A 26,498-nucleotide genomic window follows, 5' to 3' on the forward strand; every position below is an offset into this window, starting at 1 on the left:
ACAAAATAACACAAGGTTCTTGGAGATTATGTATTGACTTTGTGAATGGATCAAGGATGGAAACAAAGGAGAGTGAGATAGATGACTGAATGAAAGTGAAACATTACTGATTATGATCACTGCATTGGCCATCCTCATTCTTATCCTCAGAATCATTTTGGCTTCCTATGTCGTCTCAAAGAAGAGGGCCATAGAGAAGCAGGAAAAGGAAAAGAATGAAGGATGTTCACAAGCCTTCAAGGAAAAGCTTCAGAAATTATAAATCATAATGAGGAAAATACAAAGATATCTAAAAGATAAGAAAATGGAAAAAGTGAAATATAGGGAAAAGCATTAGAAGAGATATTTCAGAAATTTTAAATCAGAAGGAGGAGTATACTAAGATATCTAAAAGACGAGAGGAGAACAATGAAATATAGAGGCAAGTATTAGAGAATAAATTAAAGAAACTCATAAATTAGACTGAGGAAAATACTGAGATATCAAAGATGAAACAAAGGGAAAGAGATGATGAATGAAATCAAACATTAGAGGAGAGATGGAAGAAAGTTATTAATCAAAATGAGAAAAATGCTAAAATATTAGAGATACAAGATGAAGGAGTATGAAAAATGAACTCAGACCTTCGAAGAAAAATTTGGAAAATTAATTAATAAAATTGAAAATGACTCTAAGAGATAGAAGAAAGAAGGCCACAGACTAATGTACCACCCTATTATAAAGCTCAGAAAAGTCTGCCAAATGTTGTTGGAAAAAACCTGTAGCTTATCTGGATAGGGTAAATGCCATCAGACTAAAAACAAAAACGGACATAACAACAGAAACTAAGGAAAATTCAAAAAAATCATCAGAACCTACTATAAAAGTATATGCTGTAAAAAAAATAGATAATCTACATAAATGGATAATTTTCTAGACAAATACCACATACCAAAGTTAAATCATGATGTGATAAACTATTTAAACAGTCTCATAACCTCTAAGGAAATAGAATAGTCATCACAAATCTCTCAATCAAAAAAAAAAAAAAAAAGAAAGAAAAAGCCCAGGGCCAGATTGTTTTATTACAGAATTCTACCAGACCGTCAAAAAAGAGATAATACAAATACTTCTCAAACTATATCACAAAAATAGAAACTGAGGAACACTACCTAAATCATTCTATGAAGCAACAATAACTCTCATACCTAAACCACACAAAGGCTCAACAAAGAAAGAGAATTTCAGACCAATGTTGATTATGAATATTGATGCAAAAATAATTAATAAAATTCTTGCAAACCGAATCCAGGAACACATCAAAACCATCATTCACCACAATCAAGTAGGCTTCATTGCAGGAATGCAGTGATGGTTCAAAATATGAAAATCCATGAACATAATACACTATATAAACAAACTCAATGAAAAAGGCACATGATATTCTCATCATATGTTGGAAAGGTCTTTGACAAAATACAATAGCCCCACATAGTAAAAGTCTTGGAGAGATTAGGAATCCTGGCATATACATAAACATAATTGAAGCAATATATAGCAAACCAAAAGCCTACATCAAATTAAGTGGAGAGAAACCAGAAGCAATTCCACTAAAATCTAGGACAAGACAGGGTTGCCCACTCTCTCCCTATCTATTCAATATACTACTCAAAAGTATAGCCAGAATAATTAGATCAAAAGGAAATCAAGGGGAGACAAATTTTAAATGAAGAAATCAAAGTATCACCAGTTGCAGGTGATAAGATAGTATGTATGAGCGACCTCCCAAATTCCACCAGAGAACTCCTATAGCTGATAAACTACTTCAACACAATGTCAGGATATAAAATTAAGTCAAACAAATCAGTAACTTTCCCTTATAGAAATGATGAACAGACTAAGAAAGAAATCAGGGAAATAATACCCTTCATAACAACCACAAATACTATAAAATATCTTGATGTAACTCTTACCAAGCAAATGAAAGAGCTGCATGACAAGAACGTCAAATCCCTTAAAAAGAAAAAAAAAAGGAAAAAGAAAAAGAAAAGAAATCAAAGAAGACATCAGAATATACAAAGATCATCTCCCATACTCATGGAATGGTAGGATTAACATAGTGAAAACAGCCATCTTACCAAAAGCAATCTGCAGATTCAATGCAATCCCCATAAAAATTCCAACACAGTTCTTCATAGACATGAAAACAGCAATTCTCAACTTCATATGTAAAAACAAACAAACAAACAAACAAAAAGGATAACCAGAACAATTCTCAACAATAAAAGAACTTCTAAGGAATCACCATCCCTGACCTTAAGCTGTACTAAAAAGCAACAGTGATTAAAAACCACATGATATTCCTATTAAAACAGACAGGTTGATGAATAGAATAGAATTGAAGACCCAAAAGAAAATCCATACAGCTATGGACACTTGATGTTTGACAAAGAAACCAAAAACATATAGTGGAAAGAAGAAATTATTTTCAATAATTGGTGCTAGTCTAACTGGTGGTCTATATGTAGAAGAATGAAAATAGATCCATATTTATCAACCTGCACAAAGCACAAGTCCAAGTTGATCAAGGACCTCAGCATAAAACCAGATACACTGAATCTAATAGAGGGGAGACAGATATAATAGAGGGAGGCAGAGGAAGGCAGAGGGAGGCAGTGACCTGGGTGTGAGAAGGGAGGGGGAGGGGAAAAGGGGGAACATCATTAGGTTTGCCAGGCAAGGGGAGAGAAGTCCAGAGGATCAAGATAATGAATAGAGATAAGCAGCCTCAGGGAGATGTGGGTGATCCTATAGAAATAAGCAGAGACCCAGGAGGCAAAAGACTCAAAGGACTCAAGGAGCATGACCTTAGTCAAAATGCCCAACATTGGGGAAAGGGAACTAGAAGATATACCTCCAGTAAATAGACATGGCCTCAAGCAGAGAGATAGCATTACTAATCCACAGTTAAAACTTCTGGCCCAGAACTGTTCCTCTCTAAAAGAACTGAAAGAACAAAAATGGAGAAGAGATTGAAGCAAAGGCAGTCCAATGACTGGCCCAACTTGGGATCCATATCACGGGAGGGCACTGAGGCCTGACACTATTACTGATTCTATGATGTGCTTACAGATGATAGCCTGGCATAGCTGGCCCCTGAGAGGCCCTTCTAGCAGCTGACTGAAACAGAAACAGATACTTAAACCCACCATTGAACTGAAGTCAGGGACCCTTTGGTTGAATTAGGGGATGGATTGAAGAAGCTGAAGGGGAAAGCGACCCCATAGGAAGGCCACCAGTCACAACTTGCTCAGATCTCAGGAAGCTTCCAGAGGCTCACCCACCTTTCATGAGCATACAAGGGCCAGTCTGAGGCCCCTGGCACAAATGTAACAGAGATCTGCCTGGTCAGGCCTTAGTAAGAGAAGATGAGTTTAATCCTTGAGAGACTTTAGGCCTCAGGGACGGGGGTGTTAGGTGGCAGGGGAGAACCCTCTAGAAGCCAAGGGGGAGGAGGAGTTGGATCAGAAACTGTGGGAGGGAGTACTTGGGGGGAGGGTAATGATTTGCATGTAAATTTTCTAAAAAAGATTTAGCTGAAATTTTGGTTAGAGACATTTTTATGTCTAAGCCAGTTTTAGGGCTGTTCCCATGTGGAGAGATCAGCAATTCATGTTACCTCTCCTATTTAGTCTTCTAGAATTTCTCTTTCCTGTCTGTAGCAAAGATTTCAGGGGGTCCTAGCCTATCATATCATATCCATATTACTTTGGAAGGGGTCCAAATATCCTTTCCTGTTAACACAAATACAGAGCCTCCCTCCCAAAATAGCATGTCCTTGGTCCAGAAACCAGAAATCAATCAGTTCAATTTAGCAGCCTCCTTTTTCCTAGGGTCTTCTTTACTATGACCTCTTTCACAGAAGATTAGTCATGGCATTGATATCACCTTCATTTTGATAATTAAAACAACTCAAAGCAACTAAAACGTTTTTTAACAATTATTATTATCTGTTGATACAGGGTTTCTCTTTTTATCTCCATGCTTTTGTTTCCTACAATTGAGATCAGGGCCTGAATTTCTTTATTTTCCCATGTATACTTAAAAGAACTTAAAGCAGTTACCACTATTTCCCTCTTCTATCCTTAAAACAATGCCATTTTCCATTATTCTTCCCTTCTAAGGAGATTGGTATCTGTGGATATATAGTTATGTCCCCCTTTCTTTATATAATTTGTCTTAACATCCTTTCTTTTGTATTTAACTTCAATTAAATTCCCTTCTATTTTCTTTATGAGCATATTCTCGGGCAATTTATGAATGAATACCATGCTAAGCTACCCCAGAATTCCTGTGTTCCAAGAATCTGTGTGCCAAGGCTTGTGAAGCCTTAACTTCTTAAATTTCCATCAATTCCTCCATTCCTACTCTATTCAAGCCTGTCTTCTGCAGCTGCCTTGTCTCAGCAAGAGCTCAGAACTCACAGGTGTTAGAAAGAACTGCATGCCTGGTTCCACTGAGACCAGTTCTCCCTTCCTTCTAAACTTAAGGGGAAGGCATGTCTATCCCATTTGGGAATCTCCAATTAATTTTTAAAATTGAGTTCTTGCCTAACATGTTGTTTGCCATCCATTGAAATAATTTATAATGAATCCAGGTGGTGGGTGTGCTACCTCCCTCAATGGTCTATATTCCCAAATGAAAGACACTCACAGCCTTTTTATTTTAATACATCTTAAACAGCACAGTAGCTGGACCACTACCCATTCTGTTAATCCTGAGCTTTTACTTATCAATTCTATACCTATCTTGGGCACTCTGGAGCCATACTTTCTTACCCCAGAGCCTAGGGTCCTCTCCTTGCTTTTCTACCACATTGCTGCTTGTCTCTCCTTTATTCACACACTCTGCCCAGCATGGTATATCTCCTTCTTCCTTTTCTCCTCGTGGTCCCAAGACCAGGAAGTCCTAAAATCCTGCCTATGTCTGTTCTCCCAAGCTATTAGCTATTGGCATTTTTATTTACCAATCAGAATCAACTTGGGGCAGGTTCCCAAAACTACATGCAGACACTAGTGAAGACACAGTTTTTTTGGGGGGAACATAGTTAATTCATATGTAGCTATGTAATACAACAGCTACATATGGGGGCCATACCTATTCAAACATCCACACTGTCCATATCAATAAGTACAATCACCTTGTCTTTGGTGAATCAGTGTCGCTACCACCTGGCATCTGCCAACTCAGGAGCCAAATTAAACACATTGCCTTTAATATATCTAATTGACAAACAGCATCTCCAATTCTAATATCTGGCACAAGAAAAAGTATGACAGCAAAACTCTACAAATGAGCTGGTGCCCCTTTCACCAATTTGTGTCTTATAAGAATTAATAATTGTTCTATTCAGGAATTTTTCCCCTGTGCCCATATCTTTGAGGCTTTTCCCTACTTTCTCCTCTATAAGTTTCAGTGTCTCTGGTTTTATGTGGAGTTCCTTAATCCACTTAGATTTGACCTTAGTACAAGGAGATGGGAATGGATCAATTTGCATTCTTCTACATGATAACCACCAGTTGTGCCAGCACCATTTGTTGAAAATGCTGTCTTTTTTCCACTGGATGGTTTTAGTTCCCTTGTCAAAGATCAAGTGACCATAGGTGTGTGGGTTCATTTCTGGGTCTTCAATTCTATTCCATTGGTCTACTTGTCTGTCGCTATACCAATACCATGCAGTTTTTATCACAATTGCTCTATAGGAGAAAGTAGGGAAAAGCATCGAAGATATGGGCACAGGGGAAATATTCCTGAATAGAACAGCAATGCCTTGTGCTGTAAGATTGAGAATCGACAAATGGGACCTCATAAAATTGCAAAGCTTCTGTAAGGCAAAAGACACTGTCAATAAGACAAAAAGGCCACCAACAGATTGGGAAAGGATCTTTACCTATCCTAAATCAGATAGGGGACTAATATCCAATATATATAAAGAACTCAAGAAGGTGGACTCCAGAAAATCAAATAACCCCATTAAAAATGGGGCTCAGAGCTAAACAAAGAATTCTCAACTGAGGAATGGCTGAGAAGCACCTGAAAAAATTCTCAGCATCTTTAATCATCAGGGAAATGCAATTCAATACAACCCTGAGATTCCACCTCACACCAGTCAGAATGGATAAGATCAAAAATTCAGATGACAGCAGATGCTGGCGAGGATGTGGAGAAAGACAAACACTCCTCCATTGTTGGTTCGATTGCAAGCTTGTACAACCACTCTGGAAAAAATTGGACATAGTACTACCAGAGGATCCTGAAATACCTCTCCTGGGCATATATCCAGAAGATGTTCCAACTTGTAATGAGGACACATGCTCCACTATGTTCATAGGACCTTATTTCTAATAGCTAGAAGCTGGAAAGAGCCCAGATGTCCCTCAACAGAGGAATGGATACAGAAACTGTGGTACAGTTACACAATGGAGTACTACTCAGCTATTAAAAACAATGAATTTATGAAATTCCTAAGCAAATGAATGGACCTGGAGGGCATCATCCTGAGTGAGGTAACCCAATCACAAAAGAACTCACACAATATGTACTCACTGATAAGTGGATATTGCCCAGAAACATAGAATACCCAAGATATAAGATACAGTTTGTGAAACACATGAAACTCTAGAAGAACAAAAACCAAAGTGTGGACACTTTGCCCCTTCTTAGAATTGGGAACAAAACACCCATGGAAGGAGTTACAGAGACACAGTTTGGAGCTGAGACGAAAAGATGGACCATCTAGAGACTGCCATACCCGGGGATCCATCCTATAATCAGCTTCCAAACGCTGAGACCATTGCATACACTAGCAAGATTTTGCTGAAAGGACCCTGGTATAGCTGTCTCTTGTGAGACTATGCTGGGGCCTAGCAAACACAGAAGTGGATGCTCATAGTTAGCTATTGGATGGATCACAGGGCCCCCAATAGAGGAGCTAGAGAAAGTACCCAAGGAGCTGGGGGGATCTGCAACCCTATAGGTGGAACAACAATATTAACTAACCAGTACCTCCCGGAGCTCGTGTCTCAAGCTGCATATGTATCAGAAGATGGCCTAGTTGGCCATCAGTGGAAAGAGAGGCCCATTTGTGGTGCAAACTTTATATGTCTCAGTACAGGGGAACTCCAGAGCCAAGAAGTGGGAATGGGTGGGTGGGGTAGTGGGTGGGGGAGTGTGTGGGCGACTTTCGGGATAGCATTAGAAATGTAAATGAAGAAAATAACCAATTAAAAAAATAATCAATGATTGACATGTTATCTGGGACTTCCCATTGTGGAGGATTAGGTTTTAAAAAGAATAGCTGCCCTAGCATTGCAAATAAATAAAAAATAAGCATATTTTATGTACATATACGTCTATGTAAATATACATAGATGAGATTAATTAGAATGATTTACAGGCTGCAGAAAAGCTAATTCAACAATGACTAGCTATGAATGGAAAGTCAAAAAATCTAGTAGTTGCTGAGTCCCACAAAGCTGGTCTTCCGGATATTCTGAAATCCCAAAGAGGTAATCTCCCATTCCAGGAATAGATGTGCTAACATTGTGAGGGCAAACAGGCAAAAAGCAAACCCTTTCTTCTTCCATGTCCTTTTGTAGTTTTCTAGCAGAAGGTATGGCACAGATTAAAAGTGTCTTCTTATCTCAAGATCCAAATCAAAAATATGTGTCCTCCTACTTCAAAAGTCTGGACTAGAAGTGAATTCGCCCACTTCAAACCTAGAAAAAAATATTCCTCACAGATGTACTTTTCAATTATGAATTTTAATTCATTATAGACGTAGTCAAGTAGACAACCAAGAATAGTCACCACATAAAGACAGACAGAAAGAAGAAAAATATTCAGGCTGCATTCATTGCTACTCTTGTTTTGTTTTGTTTTTCTACCAAAGAAACTTAAACTCTGCATAGTAGCACTTAACTACCAAATAGTATAATATTTTTTCTATCGGGGTAACATATCCAATATTTCCAATATACTTTCTTTAGTACTAAATGTTTATCCATAATATGAACTCAATTAGATGTTATACCTTTCATCTAGTTAATTTGTGAAATACAGAATTTGAATTTAAACAAAATTTTTTGATAAAGAAGTGAATCCTCTTCAATGTACCAGTAACTCTTCCCACAATAATATATAATTTTATATATTTATTTAATGTTTACCTCACATTTAGGCAGAATTCAGTCTCCTCCATTTTATCTGACATTGGTTCTTTTCCTCCTCTCCTATAATTGCAAAGAGGAGCTCACACTGTCAGGTGCAGACCAAAGATAATTGCATTTCTTTTGTCCTTATACCTGTTCATTATTGTCACAGAATTCCATAACACAGAATAGGAAAGGAAGCTCATACCTTGTGAGTATAAGGAAGAAGAATATTGGCACAGACATTGTCAGCTGGAGGTGATGCCAGATTCTAAATAGAAAAGCCAGGCCTGCTGATATCATGTATCCAATATTAGGAGCACAAGATAAAAGCGCTGCCATCATGGTTAGAAATTTAGGGCTTGTCCATTCTAACACTGAAAGAAAAAGATACATTGACTTGAAAGGGATTTGAGGGTCAAGACCAAAGTATGAATAAGGGCCCATTTCAAAATCTTTGACTTACTGAGCAAGTGACTATTTACTAATATGGGTTCCACAGACAATCCTGCCAGGAATCGAAGTGAGCAGTAGATGAAGAAGGAGGGGGCAAAAGCTACACAGGTTTCAGTGATGGCAAATTGTAATAAAGCACATGTTAAAATGAACTTCCTCCCAAGCCTGAAGAAAAGGAAAAAATTAGATTATGGGAACAATTCAGTTTGCTTGAGACTTCAAGACAGCTATAATTATAAATAATAAGGAATTGTAAATAACAGAGAGTGCATGAACTCAAAAGATTTTTTGCTTTTATAAATAAATATATAGTTAAACAATATTTTTCTCAGTTTATTATCAGTAATTTTATTAACTCATGCCATATGATAAAATATTATGTTGGTATTACAACATGTCATAAAGATATAATGTACATAGTGTTATCACTGATTTGTTTCATTGATACGACAAGATACTTGTTAAAAGCTCCTTAAGGGGAAAAAAAAGACATATTTTGTTAGAGTACCAGCAGATACACAATAAATAAAACATGGTAACTGGTCAGTATGGTACCATGAACATGAGATAGATGTCTCATACAGAGGATGAAACAGTATAATACCAGACTTCAAATAGGTATTTCCCACAATATGTACTCAAGCAACCCAATTCCTCCAGGGAAATTCCATTACCAAATGTTCTGTGTCCTCCCAAAACACCGTCATTAGCTAAAGTAAAAATTGTTCAAAACCTTGAGATTTTGGTGGACACATGAGCATAGTACAAAACACAAATAGACTTGTAAAATTAGGTACCTAAGCCAGCACTTGGAAGTTTAGTACTGCAGAGGTCATGGCTACATTAATATCACAGGAATATTTGACCTGTTCCTTTGTAAAATCTACTTTTGGTGAATTTGAATGTATTGACCTTGAAATTCCTATTCCATTTTGCAGTACAGGCTATAAGACAGTCATCATGCAGGGCAAGATACATCTAGAAAGTTTCAGAGAAATGAGCAACACTGAAAATGAAGAAACACCAAAGAGGAATGATTTAACATAGGAAAACCAAATTCTGATTTTCCCAGAATATGAGAAATGCAATATTTTCTGTCAAATTGAACAAATCATTTGTACTGAATTTATTGGAGCAGCTGTCCTAACAAATGGGAAGTGGGAAACCAGTGTGTTATTTGCAACTCTCAACAGCTTAGTCACATCATAACATGTATTATACACTCCATCTCAGGAGTACTGTGGTGGTTTGAATATGCTTGGACCAGGGCAAGTAGCACTATTAGGAGGTGTGAGCTTGTTGGAATATATGTTGCCTTGTTGGAGGAATGTATTTATAAATGCACTCTCTGTGGGGGGTGCTTTGAGGTCTCAATGCTCAAGATCTTCCCAGTGTGGAAAAAAAGCCTCCTCCTGGCTACCTGCAGCAGGCATTCTCTTTCTGCCTGCCTTTGTATAAAGATTTAGAAATATCAGTTCCTTCACCAACACCATGTCTACCTGGACACTGCCATGCTTCCTGCTAGGATGATAACAGGCTAAATGTCTGACACAAGCTAGTCACAATTACATGCTGTCCTTATTAAGAATTTCCATGGTCATGGTGTCTCTTCACAGCAATAAAACCCTAAGAGAGAAGTTGGTAACAGGAGTGTGGTATTGCTGTTACAGGCCTGACCATGTTTTTGTTTAGAGGAATGTGGATTTGGGTATATGGGATTATGGAAATCAGTGGAATGCTTTAAGTTGAGTTAAATGGGCCTAGTAGGAATATGGAAGATGTTGTCGCTGAGAGTGATTAGAACTGTGAAACCCTGGCTCAAGAGGTTTCAGAGGACAATAATGTTAGTCTGTTGCCTAGAGACTATTTTGTGATATTTTGGTGAAAAATATGACTGTATTTTGCCCTGGTTCAAAGAGTCTGCCTGAGGCTAAAGTAAAGAGATTTAGATTCATTGCACTAGCAAAGGAAATCCCAAAAACCCAGGTATAATTTCTGTTGTCTGGTTACTAAATTTCAAACTAATGAAGAGCATTTAGATGAAAATACACAAGCTGAGAAAGAAAAAAATACAAAATGCATGGTTCAAATATTAAATGGGCACCAGGTAGTGAAATGGAGCTGAATTCTTTGCTCAAGAAGATAAGGAGATTAAACGATGTTTGATCTCAGAGTAAAATCCCACCCAGATAAATATATTGTTTATGTATTTGTGGTTGAACAAGGCACGTTTAGGAGGTATGGCCTTTCTGGAGTAGCTGTAGCCTTGTTGGAGGAAGTATGCCACTGTGGCCATAGGCTTTGGGGTCTCAGTACTAAGATCTACCCATATGAAAGAGAGTCTCCTTCTGGCTGCCTGCAACAAACAATATTTTTCTGCCTACCTTTGGATCTAAATACAGAATTCTCAGCTCCTTCTCTAGCATCATGATTGCCTGTATGCTGGCATGCTTCCTGCCATGATGATAATTGATTGAACCTCTAAATCTATAAGCCAGTCACAATTAAATGTCCTGTATAAGAGTTATTTTGGGAAGTGAAAGATCTGTATGATAAGAACTTCAAGTCTCTGAAGAAAGAAATTAAAGATCTCAGAAGATCTCCCATGCTCATGGATTGGCAGGATCAATATAGTAAAAATGGACATCTTGCTGAAAACAATCTACAGATTCAATGCAATCCCCATAAAAATTTCAACACAATTCTTCAACGAATTAGAAAGTGTAACTTGTCTGGGGAACACCAGGACCAAGAAGTAGGAATGGGTGGGTAGAGAAGTGGCAGGGGGGAGGGTCTGGGGGATTTTTGGGATAGCATTTGAAATGTAAATGAAGAAAATACCTAATTAAAAATAAATTTAAAAAAAGTAAGGGTAACTTGCAAATTCATCTGGAATAACAAAAATCCTAAGATAGCAAAAGCTATTCTCAATGATAAAAGAACCTTTGGTGGATTCATCATGCCTTACTACAGAGCAATTGTGATAAAAACTGCATGGTACTAGTACAGTGACAAACAGGTAGACCAATGAAATAGAATTGACCACCCAGAAATGAAACCACACACCTATGGTCACGTCATCTTTGACAAGGGAGCTAAGACCATCCAGTGGAAAACCATCCATTTTCAACCAATGGTGCTGGCAAAACGGGCAGTTATCATGTAGAAGAATGCAAATTGATCCATTCTTATCTCCTTGTACTAAGGTCAAGTCTAAGTGGATCAAAGATCTCCACATAAAACCAGAGACACCCCGGGCTACCTTGCCAGCAGAGTCTTGCCCAACACCCGCAAGGGCCCACACGGGACTCCCCACGGGACCCTAAGACCTCTGGTGAGTGGACCACAGTGCCTGCCCCAATCCAATCGCGCGGAACTTGAGACTGCGGTACATAGGGAAGCAGGCTACCCGGGCCTGATCTGGGGCACAAGTCCCTTCCGCTCGACTCGAGACTCGAGCCCCGGGCTACCTTGCCAGCAGAGTCTTGCCCAACACCCGCAAGGGTCCACACGGGACTCCCCACGGGACCCTAAGACCTCTGGTGAGTGGACCACAGTGCCTGCCCCAATCCAATCGCGCGGAACTTGAGACTGCGGTACATAGGGAAGCAGGCTACCCGGGCCTGATCTGGGGCACAAGTCCCTTCCGCTCGACTCGAGACTCGAGCCCCGGGCTACCTTGCCAGCAGAGTCTTGCCCAACACCCGCAAGGGCCCACACGGGACTCCCCACGGGACCCTAAGACCTCTGGTGAGTGGACCACAGTGCCTGCCCCAATCCAATCGCGCGGAACTTGAGACTGCGGTACATAGGGAAGCAGGCTACCCGGGCCTGATCTGGGGCACAAGTCCCTTCCGCTCGACTCGTGACTCGAGCCCCGGGCTACCTTGCCAGCAGAGTCTTGCCCAACACCCGCAAGGGTCCACACGGGACTCCCCACGGGACCCTAAGACCTCTGGTGAGTGGATCACAGTGCCTGCCCCAATCCAATCGCGCGGAACTCGAGACTGCGGTACATAGGGAAGCAGGCTACCCGGGCCTGATCTGGGGCACAAGTCCCTTCCGCTCGACTCGAGACTCGAGCCCCGGGCTACCTTGCCAGCAGAGTCTTGCCCAACACCCGCAAGGGTCCACACGGGACTCCCCACGGGACCCTAAGACCTCTGGTGAGTGGATCACAGTGCCTGCCCCAATCCAATCGCGTGGAACTTGAGACTGCGGTACATAGGGAAGCAGGCTACCCGGGCTTGATCTGGGGCACAAACCCCTTCCACTCCACTCGAGCCCCGGCTACCTTGCCAGCTGAGTCGCCTGACACCCGCAAGGGCCCACACAGGATTCCACACGTGATCCTAAGACCTCTAGTGAGTGGAACACAACTTCTGCCAGGAGTCTGGTTCGAACACCAGATATCTGGGTACCTGCCTTGCAAGAAGAGAGCTTGCCTGCAGAGAATACTCTGCACACTGAAACTAAGGAGAGTGCTACCCTCCAGGTCTGCTCATAGAGGCTAACAGAGTCACCTGAAGAACAAGCTCTTAACAGTGACAACTAAAACAGCTAGCTTCAGAGATTACCAGATGGCGAAAGGCAAACGTAAGAATCCTACTAACAGAAATCAAGACCACTCACCATCATCAGAACGCAGCACTCCCACCCCACCTAGTCCTGGGCACCCCAACACAACCGAAAATCTAGACCCAGATTTAAAAACATTTCTCATGATGATGATAGAGGACATCAAGAAGGACTTTCATAAGTCACTTAAAGATTTACAGGAGAGCACTGCTAAAGAGTTACAGGCTCTTAAAGAAAAGCAGGAAAACACAGCCAAACAGGTGATGGAAATGAACAAAACCATACTAGAACTAAAAGGGGAAGTAGACACAATAAAGAAAACCCAAAGCGAGGCAACGCTGGAGATAGAAACCCTAGGAAAGAGATCTGGAACCATAGATGCGAGCATCAGCAACAGAATACAAGAAATGGAAGAGAGAATCTCAGGTGCAGAAGATTCCATAGAGAACATCGACACAACAGTCAAAGAAAATACAAAATGCAAAAGGATCCTAACTCAAAACATCCAGGTAATCCAGGACACAATGAGAAGACCAAACCTACGGATAATAGGAATTGATGAGAATGAAGATTTTCAACTTAAAGGGCCAGCTAATATCTTCAACAAAATAATAGAAGAAAACTTCCCAAACATAAAAAAAGAGATGCCCATGATCATACAAGAAGCATACAGAACTCCAAATAGACTGGACCAGAAAAGAAATTCCTCCCGACACATAATAATCAGAACAACAAATGCACTAAATAAAGATAGAATATTAAAAGCAGTAAGGGAGAAAGGTCAAGTAACATATAAAGGAAGGCCTATCAGAATTACACCAGACTTTTCACCAGAGACTATGAAAGCCAGAAGAGCCTGGACAGATGTTATACAGACACTAAGAGAACACAAATGCCAGCCCAGGCTACTATACCCGGCCAAACTCTCAATTACCATAGATGGAGAAACCAAAGTATTCCACGACAAAACCAAGTTCACACAATATCTTTCCACGAATCCAGCCCTTCAAAGGATAATAACAGAAAAGAAGCAATACAAGGACGGAAATCACGCCCTAGAACAACCAAGAAAGTAATCATTCAACAAACCAAAAAGAAGACAGCCACAAGAACAGAATGCCAACTCTAACAACAAAAATAAAAGGGAGCAACAATTACTTTTCCTTAATATCTCTTAATATCAATGGACTCAATTCCCCAATAAAAAGACATAGACTAACAGACTGGCTACACAAACAGGACCCAACATTCTGCTGCTTACAGGAAACCCATCTCAGGGAAAAAGACAGTCACTACCTCAGAGTGAAAGGCTGGAAAACAATTTTCCAAGCAAATGGACTGAAGAAACAAGCTGGAGTAGCCATTTTAATATCGGATAAAATCGACTTCCAACCCAAAGTTATCAAAAAAGACAAGGAGGGACACTTCATACTCATCAAAGGTAAAATCCTCCAAGAGGAACTCTCAATTCTGAATATCTACGCACCAAATGCAAGGGCAGCCACATTCATTAGAGACACTTTAGTAAAGCTCAAAGCATACATTGCACCTCACACAATAATAGTGGGAGACTTCAACACACCACTTTCTTCAAAGGACAGATCGTGGAAACAGAAACTAAACAGGGACACAGTGAAACTAACAGAAGTTATGAAACAAATGGACCTGACAGATATCTACAGAACATTTTATCCTAAAACAAAAGGATATACCTTCTTCTCAGCACCTCACGGGACCTTCTCCAAAATTGACCATATAATTGGTCACAAAACAGGCCTCAATAGATACAAAAATATTGAAATTGTCCCATGTATCCTATCAGACCACCATGGCCTAAGACTGATCTTCAATAACAACATAAATAATGGAAAGCCAACATTCACGTGGAAACTGAATAACACTCTTCTCAATGATACCTTGGTCAAGGAAGGAATAAAGAAAGAAATTAAAGACTTTTTAGAGTTTAATGAAAATGAAGCCACAACGTACCCAAACCTATGGGACACAATGAAAGCATTTCTAAGAGGGAAACTCATAGCGCTGAGTGCCTCCAAGAAGAAACGGGAGACAGCACATACTAGCAGCTTGACAACACATCTAAAAGCCCTAGAAAAAAAGGAAGCAAATTCACCCAAGAGGAGTAGACGGCAGGAAATAATCAAACTCAGGGGTGAAATCAACCAAGTGGAAACAAGAAGAACTATTCAAAGAATTAACCAAACGAGGAGTTGGTTCTTTGAGAAAATCAACAAGATAGATAAACCCTTAGCTAGACTCACTAAAGGGCACAGGGACAAAATCCTAATTAACAAAATCAGAAATGAAAAGGGAGACATAACAACAGATCCTGAAGAAATCCAAAACACCATCAGATCCTTCTACAAAAGGCTATACTCAACAAAACTGGAAAACCTGGACGAAATGGACAAATTTCTGGACAGATACCAGGTACCAAAGTTGAATCAGGATCAAGTTGACCATCTAAACAGTCCCATATCACCTAAAGAAATAGAAGCAGTTATTAATAGTCTCCCAACCAAAAAAAGCCCAGGACCAGATGGGTTTAGTGCAGAGTTCTATCAGTCCTTCAAAGAAGATCTAATTCCAATTCTGCACAAACTATTTCACAAAATAGAAGTAGAAGGTACTCTACCCAACTCATTTTATGAAGCCACTATTACTCTGATACCTAAACCACAGAAAGATCCAACAAAGATAGAGAACTTCAGACCAATTTCTCTTATGAATATCGATGCAAAAATCCTCAATAAAATTCTCGCTAACCGAATCCAAGAACACATTAAAGCAATCATCCATCCTGACCAAGTAGGTTTTATTCCAGGGATGCAGGGATGGTTTAATATACGAAAATCCATCAATGTAATCCATTATATAAACAAACTCAAAGACAAAAACCACATGATCATCTCGTTAGATGCAGAAAAAGCATTTGACAAGATCCAACACCCATTCATGATAAAAGTTTTGGAAAGATCAGGAATTCAAGGCCCATACCTAAACATGATAAAAGCAATCTACAGCAAACCAGTAGCCAACATCAAAGTAAATGGAGAGAAGCTGGAAGCAATCCCACTAAAATCAGCGACTAGACAAGGCTGCCCACTTTCTCCCTACCTTTTCAACATAGTACTTGAAGTATTAGCCAGAGCAATTCGACAACAAAAGGAGATCAAGGGGATACAAATTGGAAAAGAGGAAGTCAAAATATCACTTTTTGCAGATGATATGATAGTATATATAAGTGACCCTAAAAATTCTACCAGAGAACTCCTAAACCTGATAAACAGCTTCGGTGAAGTAGCTCGATATAAAATAAACTCAAACAAGTCAATGGCCTTTCTCTATACAAAGAATAAACAGGCTGAGAAAGAAATTAGGGAAACAACACCCTTCTCAATAGTCACAAATAATATAAAATATCTTGGCGTGACTCTAACTAAGGAGGTGAAAGATCTGTATGATAAAAACTTCAAATCTCTGAAGAAAGAAATTAAAGAAGATCTCAGAAGATGGAAAGATCTCCCATGCTCATGGATTGGCAGGATCAACATTGTAAAAATGGCTATCTTGCCAAAAGCAATCTACAGATTCAATGCAATTCCCATCAAAATTCCAACTCAATTCTTCAACGAATTGGAAGGAGCAATTTGCAAATTTGTCTGGAATAACAAAAAACCTAGGATAGCAAAAAGTCTTCTCAAGGATAAAAGAACTTCTGGCGGAATCACCATGCCAGACCTAAAGCTTTACTACAGAGCAATTGTGATAAAAACTGCATGGTACTGGTATAGAGACAGACAAGTAGACCAATGGAATAGAATTGAAGATCCAGAAATGAACCCACACACCTATGGTCACTTGATCTTCGACAAGGGAGCTAAAACCATCCAGTGGAAGAAAGACAGCATTTTCAACAATTGGTGCTGGCACAACTGGTTGTTATCGTGTAGAAGAATGCGAATCGATCCATACTTATCTCCTTGTACTAAGGTCAAATCTAAGTGGATCAAGGAACTTCACATAAAACCAGAGACACTGAAACTTATAGAGGAGAAAGTGGGGAAAAGCCTTGAAGATATGGGCACAGGGGAAAAATTCCTGAACAGAACAGCAATGGCTTGTGCTGTAAGATCGAGAATCGACAAATGGGACCTAATGAAACTCCAAAGTTTCTGCAAGGCAAAAGACACCGTCAATAAGACAAAAAGACCACCAACAGATTGGGAAAGGATCTTTACCTATCCTAAATCAGATAGGGGACTAATAACCAACATATATAAAGAACTCAAGAAGGTGGACTTCAGAAAATCAAATAACCCCATTAAAAAATGGGGCTCAGAACTGAACAAAGAATTCTCACCTGAGGAATACCGAATGGCAGAGAAGCACTTGAAAAAATGTTCAACATCCTTAATCATCAGGGAAATGCAAATCAAAACAACCCTGAGATTCCACCTCACACCAGTCAGAATGGCTAAGATCAAAAATTCAGGCGACAGCAGATGCTGGCGAGGATGTGGAGAAAGAGGAACACTCCTCCATTGTTGGTGGGAGTGCAGGCTTGTACAACCACTCTGGAAATCAGTCTGGCGGTTCCTCAGAAAACTGGACATAGTACTACCGGAGGATCCAGCAATACCTCTCCTGGGCATATATCCAGAAGATGCCCCAACAGGTAAGAAGGACACATGCTCCACTATGTTCATAGCAGCCTTATTTATAATAGCCAGAAGCTGGAAAGAACCTAGATGCCCCTCAACAGAGGAATGGATACAGAAAATGTGGTACATCTACACAATGGAGTACTACTCAGCTATTAAAAAGAATGAATTTATGAAATTCCTAGCCAAATGGATGGACCTGGAGGGCATCATCCTGAGTGAGGTAACACATTCACAAAGAAACTCACACAATATGTATTCACTGATAAGTGGATATTAGCCCCAAACCTAGGATACCCAAGATATAAGATATAATTTGCTAAACACATGAAACTCAAGGAGAATGAAGACTGAAGTGTGGACACTATGCCCCTCCTTAGATTTGGGAACAAAACACCCATGGAAGGAGTTACAGAGACGGAGTTTGGAGCTGAGATGAAAGGATGGACCATGTAGAGACTGCCATATCCAGGGATCCACCCCATAATCAGCATCCAAACGCTGACACCATTGCATACACTAGCAAGATTTTATTGAAAGGACGCAGATGTAGCTGTCTCTTGTGAGACTATGCCGGGGCCCAGCAAACACAGAAGTGGATGCTCACAGTCAGCTAATGGATGGATCATAGGGCTCCCAATGGAGGAGCTAGAGAAAGTAGCCAAGGAGCTAAAGGGATCTGCAACCCTATAGGTGGAACAACATTATGAGCTAACCAGTACCCCGGAGCTCTTGACTCTAGCTGCATATATATCAAAAGATGGCCTAGTCGGCCATCACTGGAAAGAGAGGCCCATTGGACTTGCAAACTTTATATGCCCCAGTACAGGGGAATACCAGGGCCAAAAAGGGGGAGTGGGTGGGCAGGGGAGTGGGGGTGGGTGGATATGGGGGACTTTTGGTATAGCATTGGAAATGTAAATGAGTTAAATACCTAATAAAAAATGGAAAAAAAAAAAAAACCAGAGACACTGAAATTTATAGAGGAGAAAGTGGGGAAAAGCCTTGAGGATATGGGCACAGGGGGAAAAATTCCTGAACAGAACAGAAATGCCTTGTGCTGTAAGACTGAGAATTGATAAATGGGATGTCAAAAAATTGCAAAGCTTCTGTAAGGCAAAAGACACTTTCAATAAGACAAAAAGGCCACAAATAGATTGGGAAAGGATCTTTACCAATCCTAAATCATATAGGGGACTAATATCCAATATACATACAAAAAACTCAAGAAGTTGGAAACCAGAAAATCAAATAACCCTATTAAAAATGGGGTATATAGGCAAACAAAGAATTCTCAACTGAGGAATATAGAATGGGTGAGAAGCACCTGAACAAAATGTTCAACATCCTTAATCATCAGGGAAATGCAAATGAAAACAACCCTGAGTTTCCACCTCACACCAGTCAGAATGGCTAAGATTAAAAATTCAGGTGACAGCAGATGCTGGTGAGGATGTGGAGAAAGAGGAATACTCCTCCACTGCTGGTGGGATTGCAAGCTTGTACAACCACTCTGGAAGTCAGTCTGGAGGCTCCTCAGAAAATTGGACATAATATTACCAGAAGATCCAGCAATAATTCTCCTGGGCATATACCCAGAAGAAGTTCCAACTGGTAATAAGAACACATGCTCCACTATGTTCATTGCAGCCTTATTTATAATAGCCAGAAGCTGGAAAGAACCCAGATGTCCCTCAACAGAGGAATGGATACAGAAACTGTGGTACATTTACACAATGGAGTACTACTCAGCTATTAAAAACAATGGATTTATGAAATTCTTGGACAAATGGATGTATCTGGAGGATATCATCCTGAGTGAGGTAACCCAATCACAAAAGAAGTCATTAGATATGCACTCACTGATAAGTGGATACTAGCCCAGAAACATAGAACACCCAAGATACAATTTGCAAAACACAAGAAAATCAAGAAGAGGAAAGACCAATGGGTGGGTCCTTCATTCCTCCTAAGAATAGGGAACAAAATACCCATGAAAGGAGTTACAGAGACAAAGTTTGGAATAAGACAAAAGGATGGACTATCCAAAGACTATCCTACCCGGGGATCCATCCCATAATCAGCCACCAAACCCAGACACTATTGCATATACCAGAAAGATTTTGTTGAAGGGACCCTGTTATAGCTGTCTCGTATGAGGCTATGCCAGTGCCTGGTAAATATAGAAGCGGATGCTCACAGTCATCTATAAGATGGAACACAGGGCCCCCAATGAAGAAGCTAGAGAAAGCACCCAAGGAGCTTAAGGAGTCTGCAACTATATAGGAGGAACAACAGTATGAACTAACCAGTACCCCCAGAGCTCATAGCTCTAGCTGCATATGTAGAAGAAGATGGCCTAGTCAGCCATCACTGAGAATAGAGGCCTCGTGGTATTGCAAACTTTATATGGTCCAGTACAGGAGAATGCCAGGGCCAAGAAGCGTGAGTGGGTGGGTAAGAGAGCAGGGCGGACGGAGGGTATAGGGAACTTTCGGGATAGCATTTGAAATATATATAAATAAAATATCTAATAAAAAAAGAAGAAAAATAACAAAAAACAAACAGCAAATAAGTAAATAAATATATAAAAGTAAATAAATTTTAAAAAAGTAAAAAAAAGAAAATATCTAATAAAAATGGAATATTTAAAAAAATGTTCAACATCCTTATCATCTGGGAAATGCTAATCAAAACAACCTTGAGATTCCACCTCACACCAGTCAGAATGGCTAAGATAAAAAATTCAGGTGACAGCAGATGCTGGCAAGGATGTGGAGAAAGAGGAACACTCCTCCATTGCTAGTGTGATAGCAAGCTAGTACAACCATTTGGAAATCAGTCTGGCAGTTCCTCAGAAAATTGGACATATTACTACAGGAAGATCCTGCAATTCCTCTCCTGGGCACATATGGAAAAGATGTTCCAATTTGTAATAAGGACACATGCTCCACTATGTTCATAGCAGCCTTATTTCTAATAGCCAGAAGCTGGAAAAAACCCAGATGTCCCTCAACAGAGGAATGGATACAGAAACTGTGGTACATTTACACTATAGAGTACTACTCATCTATTAAAAACAATGAATTTATGAAATTCTTAGGCAAATGGATGCATCTGGAGGATATCATCTTGAGTGAGGTAATCCAATCACAAAAGAAGTCACTTGATATGCTCTCACTGATAAGTGGATATTAGCCCAGAAACTTACAATACCCAATATACAATTTGCAACACACATGAAATTCAAGAAGAAGGAAGACCAAAATGTGCATCATTTCCCCTTCTTAGAATGGGGAACTAAATACCCATGGAATGAGTTACAGAGACAAAGTTCAGAGCTGTGAGGGAAGGAAGGACCATCCAAAGACTGCCCCACCCGGGGACCTATCCCATCTACAACCTCAAAACCCAGACACTATTACATATGCCAGCAAGATTTTGCTGACAGGACCCTGACATAGCTCTCTCTTGTGAGGCTATGCCAGTGCCTGGCAAATACAGAAGTGGATGTTCACAGTCATATATTGGATGGAACACAGGGCCCCCAATGGAGGAGCTAGAGAAAGTACCCAAGGAGCTAAAGGGGTCTGCAACCCTATAGGAAGAACAACAATATGAACTAACCTGTACCCCCCCCCCCCAGAGCTGTGTCTCTAGTTGCATTTGTAGCAGAGGATGGCCTAGTCAGCCATCAATGGGAGGAGAGGCCCTTGGTCTTGCAAAGATCATATGCCCCAGTTCAGGGGAATGCCAGTGCCATGAACCAGGAGTGGGTGGGTTTGGGAGTAGGGTGGGCAGAAGGTATAGGGGGCTTTGGGAATAGCATTTGAAATATAAATGAAGAAAATATCTAATAAAAAAAGAATTACCTTGGTCATGGTGTCTCTTCACAGCAAAGAAACCCTAAGACAAGTACTTATATGACATACATGTCTTATGTAAAAATGACTCCATTTAGATTGGAAAAGAATGAATAAATAAATAAATGATACATTAAGTAAAAATAATTAAATGTCATTTATAGAGGTTGGTTGGCTTAAATATTATATAGAGTTCTAAAATAAATCTTATATATTGTCACAGGAAATAGTAATTTCTAAAATTAATGCTTTAGATGGCAAGCCATTGGTGGTAGCATTGTTGTTTCTTTCCAAAAGAAGAATCATTAAATATAGAAATTCTGAAATTCAGTTTTTCTTTGTGCATATACACTTTTCCTGATTGATTTTGTTGTTAAAATTTAGTACTCTGTGACTTCAGTGACTTTATTAACCTGCTTCTTTAAAAAGAATTCTGTTTTATTTCTTCACTTGTAGACAGACTATATTGTTTATTGTATGGATATATCACCTGTCAGTAAAAAGCCTAGGCCTATGGCTTAGGCAGGAAATAGGGTTGGTCCTACAAGAGAGATAGAAAGGATTCAGGCATATAGCCAGGATGTCGAGATCGGCCCAGAAAAAAAATGTGAGGAGATAGATGAATGATACCTGAGCACTGGTAAACAGCCATGTGGTAGAATTCAGGTTAAAATAACTGGGTTATCTTCAGTTACAGTATAGTCATAGAAGAGCATAGCTGTATGGTCAAGGTATTTGTAAATAGATTTTGAGTCTCAGTCTTATTTCTATGAGCATGGGGCTAGGAGGAAGAACCAGGTCCCAACTTCAGCAGTTTCAAATGTCTCTGTTTCATTATATTACACTATCTAAAGTGTTATCACATATTTCCAAGAATGTCATTAAGTGTACTCCCCCCACCCCATTTTTGAGTATTGACACCCCTCAAAGAAGAAACTAATATTGCTCCATCGGAGCATTATGAGACACTATTTTTGAAATATATAAACAAACATGTATTCACTTCAGCTAGGGAACTGAAAAGGGTCTAGAGAAAAGATAACACAAAAGTCTAACTTGCTGAAACAATCAGTTGTATTATACTACTCAAATGAAAATAGGTGAGAAGTTCCTTAAAGGAGTAACATGACTCAAAGACAGCTCTATCACCAAACACATCCTGCATGGGAGATAGCTCATGAAAGCTGGAAACACAGTGTCCTGTCTGGCCCACAGATAGTTCAACAGGTTGGTGGGTGGCCTCTGCTGGTAACACAGTTAATTTGAGCCTCTTCCTGGTAACTTTGTAACATTAATGAATTCTGTCTTTCCAGAGTGTTCAGCTGGTCTGAGCCCTTTCTAGGCAGATCAGCGTGTCTGAGAATGTCTCTGAGAAATGCTTTCTACTTAGACATGCATGAAAAAGGAGGGGACTAACTAATCTGGTCAATTTCAGGGACTTCTTTAAGTTATTTGATTGTTTACCTCCTAATCTTCCCTGCAGAGTGAATGTTTCACCTCCCCTAGAACATCCCTTGTTTAGTCTCCCAGTAAACATTCTATCACAAAATATGCAATTGGGTCAGTTTTGCTTAAACCTACTTTGTTTTAAGGAGTGTCCATGTAACAGGAAGAAAAATGAATCAAGTTGATTTGCAGAAACAGTTGTTAATTTAAGGAAGATATTATCAGGCACAAGATGCTGCTTCTTACTCCACAATTAAACTTTTCAGTATTTACTTGCCTAATCACATAATAGTATGGATTCTGTAAGTGTCAGAAAGGTGTGTCAGCAGAAGCAAGCATAGAAGAGATAGGTATAACTTCCAAATGTTAGGTTTAGGGAGAATCTGAAAAAATTTACTTCAAAAAGTGAGGTTAAAATGAAGGCTGTATTCTCTGATCACTCAAGCAGTTGATCAGCTCAGGATATGAACCATGTCCTCGAATGGAAAATCGTATATCACTCTTAAAGGATGAAGCCAAAAAGCAAAGGGGGGGGGGGTCAGGGTGGCTGTAGCATTATCTAGCCATATTTTGACACAAAGGGTTGAGAAAGGAATTTCCACTAAGGTTTTGTTACTAACTGGAACCAGCCAGTTACTGGAAGAGAGTAAATGTGTGTGGTTGGGATTTATCTAGGTTACCAGGTCCTTGACTCAGAGCCTTGAAGATCATACCCCATTCTGGACATCTAGCACATAACTCAAAATGATTAGAGAACAAATGAGTGAACAAACGGCATGTAGTCAATTAGGTCTATGACAGGCTATCAGTTATATACATTTATGACTTGGGTATATTCGTGTAGATAACAGGCATTTTCCCTTTTTACATTATTTGTAATTTACTGGTTAACAGACAAACAAGAAACATCTGGACAAACATGATAAAAGTTGGTTTCTGGCCTGGAAACATGAACTTAGTTTGACCCTGGCAGCAAGATGAAGACGTTATCCCTGAGATGGCTGGACTCAGACTACTGTCTCCTTCAACCAACCCCTAATCACACTTGGCTGTATATTTCACAGGCATCCAAAGGCATTCTGCTTGTTGTTATCAAGCAACTAAAATACTGTATTATTTTCATTTGGCATCACATCTACTCAGTTCAGTGTCCTAGAGGAAGGGACCATGTGCCTTGACCTGGAGGAAGGGAGCTTTCTGCCTCTTGAACACTGTTCATAGATTTTTCTTTTATTGGTTCAGTGTCAGAACTAGAACAGTATAATATACAACCAATACTTCATGTCTAATGAGTGACAGCTGCTAAAAGTGCATGTAGAGTGGGTAGGAGCATTTTAAACACACTCACCTGTCTGACAGATGGCCACATATGATACCCCCTATAAATAGGCCAATCATGAATGAAAATTTAGTGACAGAATTCAGTGCCTGGGATTCACATACCAAGTCCCACTAGAAAAGAAGAAATGACCAACTCAGAGATTATAGCTACTCAGTGCCATTTGCTCTAAGCCTTCACCATAAATCCTGATATTACTCTATAGCCCTATCTTACACTTCAACATTCCTTTTGCATACAATATTATTTCTACTATCAGTTAAGATTACCTTTCTCTATAACCTTAATCAAACTCTCTGTATCTTAGGTTAATGTTTTGTAAACCATGCTACAAAGTTCTCTCAAATAGGCCATAATGTGCCATCATCCTTAGAATAAAATACTAGAAGAATGAGAACTGTTTCACATTTAGTATAACAGTAATTAATGTTGTCTAAAACACAAAGACTGAGCTAAAAGAATATCTACTATTGTGCCCTTGGGACAGCACAATCATGAATTCGTTGTGGGGATGACTTACCTCAGTCACAATGGTAGAAAGGAAGTTGCTCCTGTCATACACCCAACCATCCACACAGGGCTCAGTGTCTGGCTCTGACACATTGGAGAAAGTGCCATTCAAATGAAGAAGATGCCACTGTGGTTGGGCAAAACGACGACACTTCTCTGGCCTCAGGTTGGAATCCAGGGGGATGGAGATCCTCAGGAGGTCATCTTGGCTCAGGATCCTACTGCCATTATCAGAGGCAGTGTCATTGTCAAGGATGGGGACCCAGCAGCGATGATTGGGAATGGCTGCAGTAAAGTTCTCCATTGCAATATGAGGTACCACAATGGCATTGAGGAGTAAAAGAAAAACTATCTGAAGGATCTGGAATCTTCCTAGGCTTCCAACTTGATTCAGGAGTTCTTGAAAGGACATTGAGGCTGAATAACTATTTCCAAAGGGAGACAAAGACTTTACTGTGAAAAATATTGGTACAAAGCATTAAAAAATTATGTTTCACAAAGGCACCCTAAATAGTGTTGATCCTGAGCTGTTCTTCATGTGTCCCTTCTGCATTGCTGTCAGAGTAGCATTACCCTCTAGTGAGCTAAATGTTAGGTATGGAGCCTATTATTTTAAAGTCAGTAAGCATTTTACTAATATTTTATTTCTGCAATTGGATTTTTTAATGATTTATTTTAAAGGAATTTTGCTTACACAATTCCCATGGTCAACGATGGACATTGGTCTTTAAATCTCAGAAAATAATAAAAGAGTTAACCTATTACATTTAATGCAATACAGAATGTGCAATTTAAAGGACTTCAAAAAGATTCTTTGCCCCAGTATAGGGGAATGCCAGGGCCAAGAATCGGGTGTGGTTGGATTGGGGAGCATGGGGAGGAGGTAAGGGATAGGGGATTTTTGGAGAGGAAACTAGGAAAGGGGATAATATTTGTAATGTAAATAAAGAAAATACCTAAAAAATAAAAGAATTCAAAGTACACCATTTTATTTTTTACAGTGTGTTGTGTTGAGTATTAAATTTGGTTAAAAGAGTTAAGAAAAAGAATTAAAGTTGATGGGCATGGTGGCACATGCCTTTAATCCAGCACTTTGGTAGGCAGAAGCAGGCAGATTTCTGAGGCCAGCCTGGTCTACAAAGTGAGTTCTAGGATAGCCAGGGCTACACAGAGAAACCCTGTCTCAAACCCCCCCCCCCAAAAAAAAAAAGAATTAAAGTTAAATTATTTAAGATGAAGCATGGTTCACATGCTGTTTCAAATAAGAATGTTGAATGCTTGGTTCTCAGTAGATTGAATTGTTGAAGAGATTAAAATTTGTGACTTTGGTGGAGGACATTCATCACATGGGTAGGATTTGAGGATTATATTCCTAATGAGATTTTCTCTCTTTGCCACTGTCTTGCAGATACGGATGTAAGTACTTAACTATGCT

At 39.7% G+C, this 26,498-nt stretch overlaps 1 protein-coding gene across 5 annotated transcripts in view; it reads right to left on the minus strand.

The window, feature by feature from the left end:
• The window catches only part of Slc22a27 (solute carrier family 22, member 27), a 102,130-nt gene that overhangs the window by 36,908 nt on the left and 38,724 nt on the right, over positions 1–26,498 (minus strand). For 3 of the 5 annotated variants that reach the window (NM_134256.1, XM_017318076.2, XM_017318077.2), the window contains 4 exons: positions 25,074–25,516; positions 24,563–24,666; positions 8,656–8,810; positions 8,398–8,566 (listed from right to left, as the gene is read on the minus strand). In NM_134256.1, coding sequence (NP_599017.1) covers positions 8,398–8,566; positions 8,656–8,810; positions 24,563–24,666; positions 25,074–25,475 — 830 coding nt within the window. In that variant the 5' untranslated portion in view covers positions 25,476–25,516. The remainder of the gene's footprint in view (positions 1–8,397; positions 8,567–8,655; positions 8,811–24,562; positions 24,667–25,073; positions 25,517–26,498) is intronic. The other 2 variants (XM_006526728.2, NM_001361980.1) reach the window with 2 other exon arrangements.

The sequence above is a fragment of the Mus musculus genome, chromosome 19 (genome assembly GCF_000001635.26).
Source record: "Mus musculus strain C57BL/6J chromosome 19, GRCm38.p6 C57BL/6J".
Classification (NCBI taxonomy): Eukaryota; Metazoa; Chordata; class Mammalia; order Rodentia; family Muridae; genus Mus; species Mus musculus.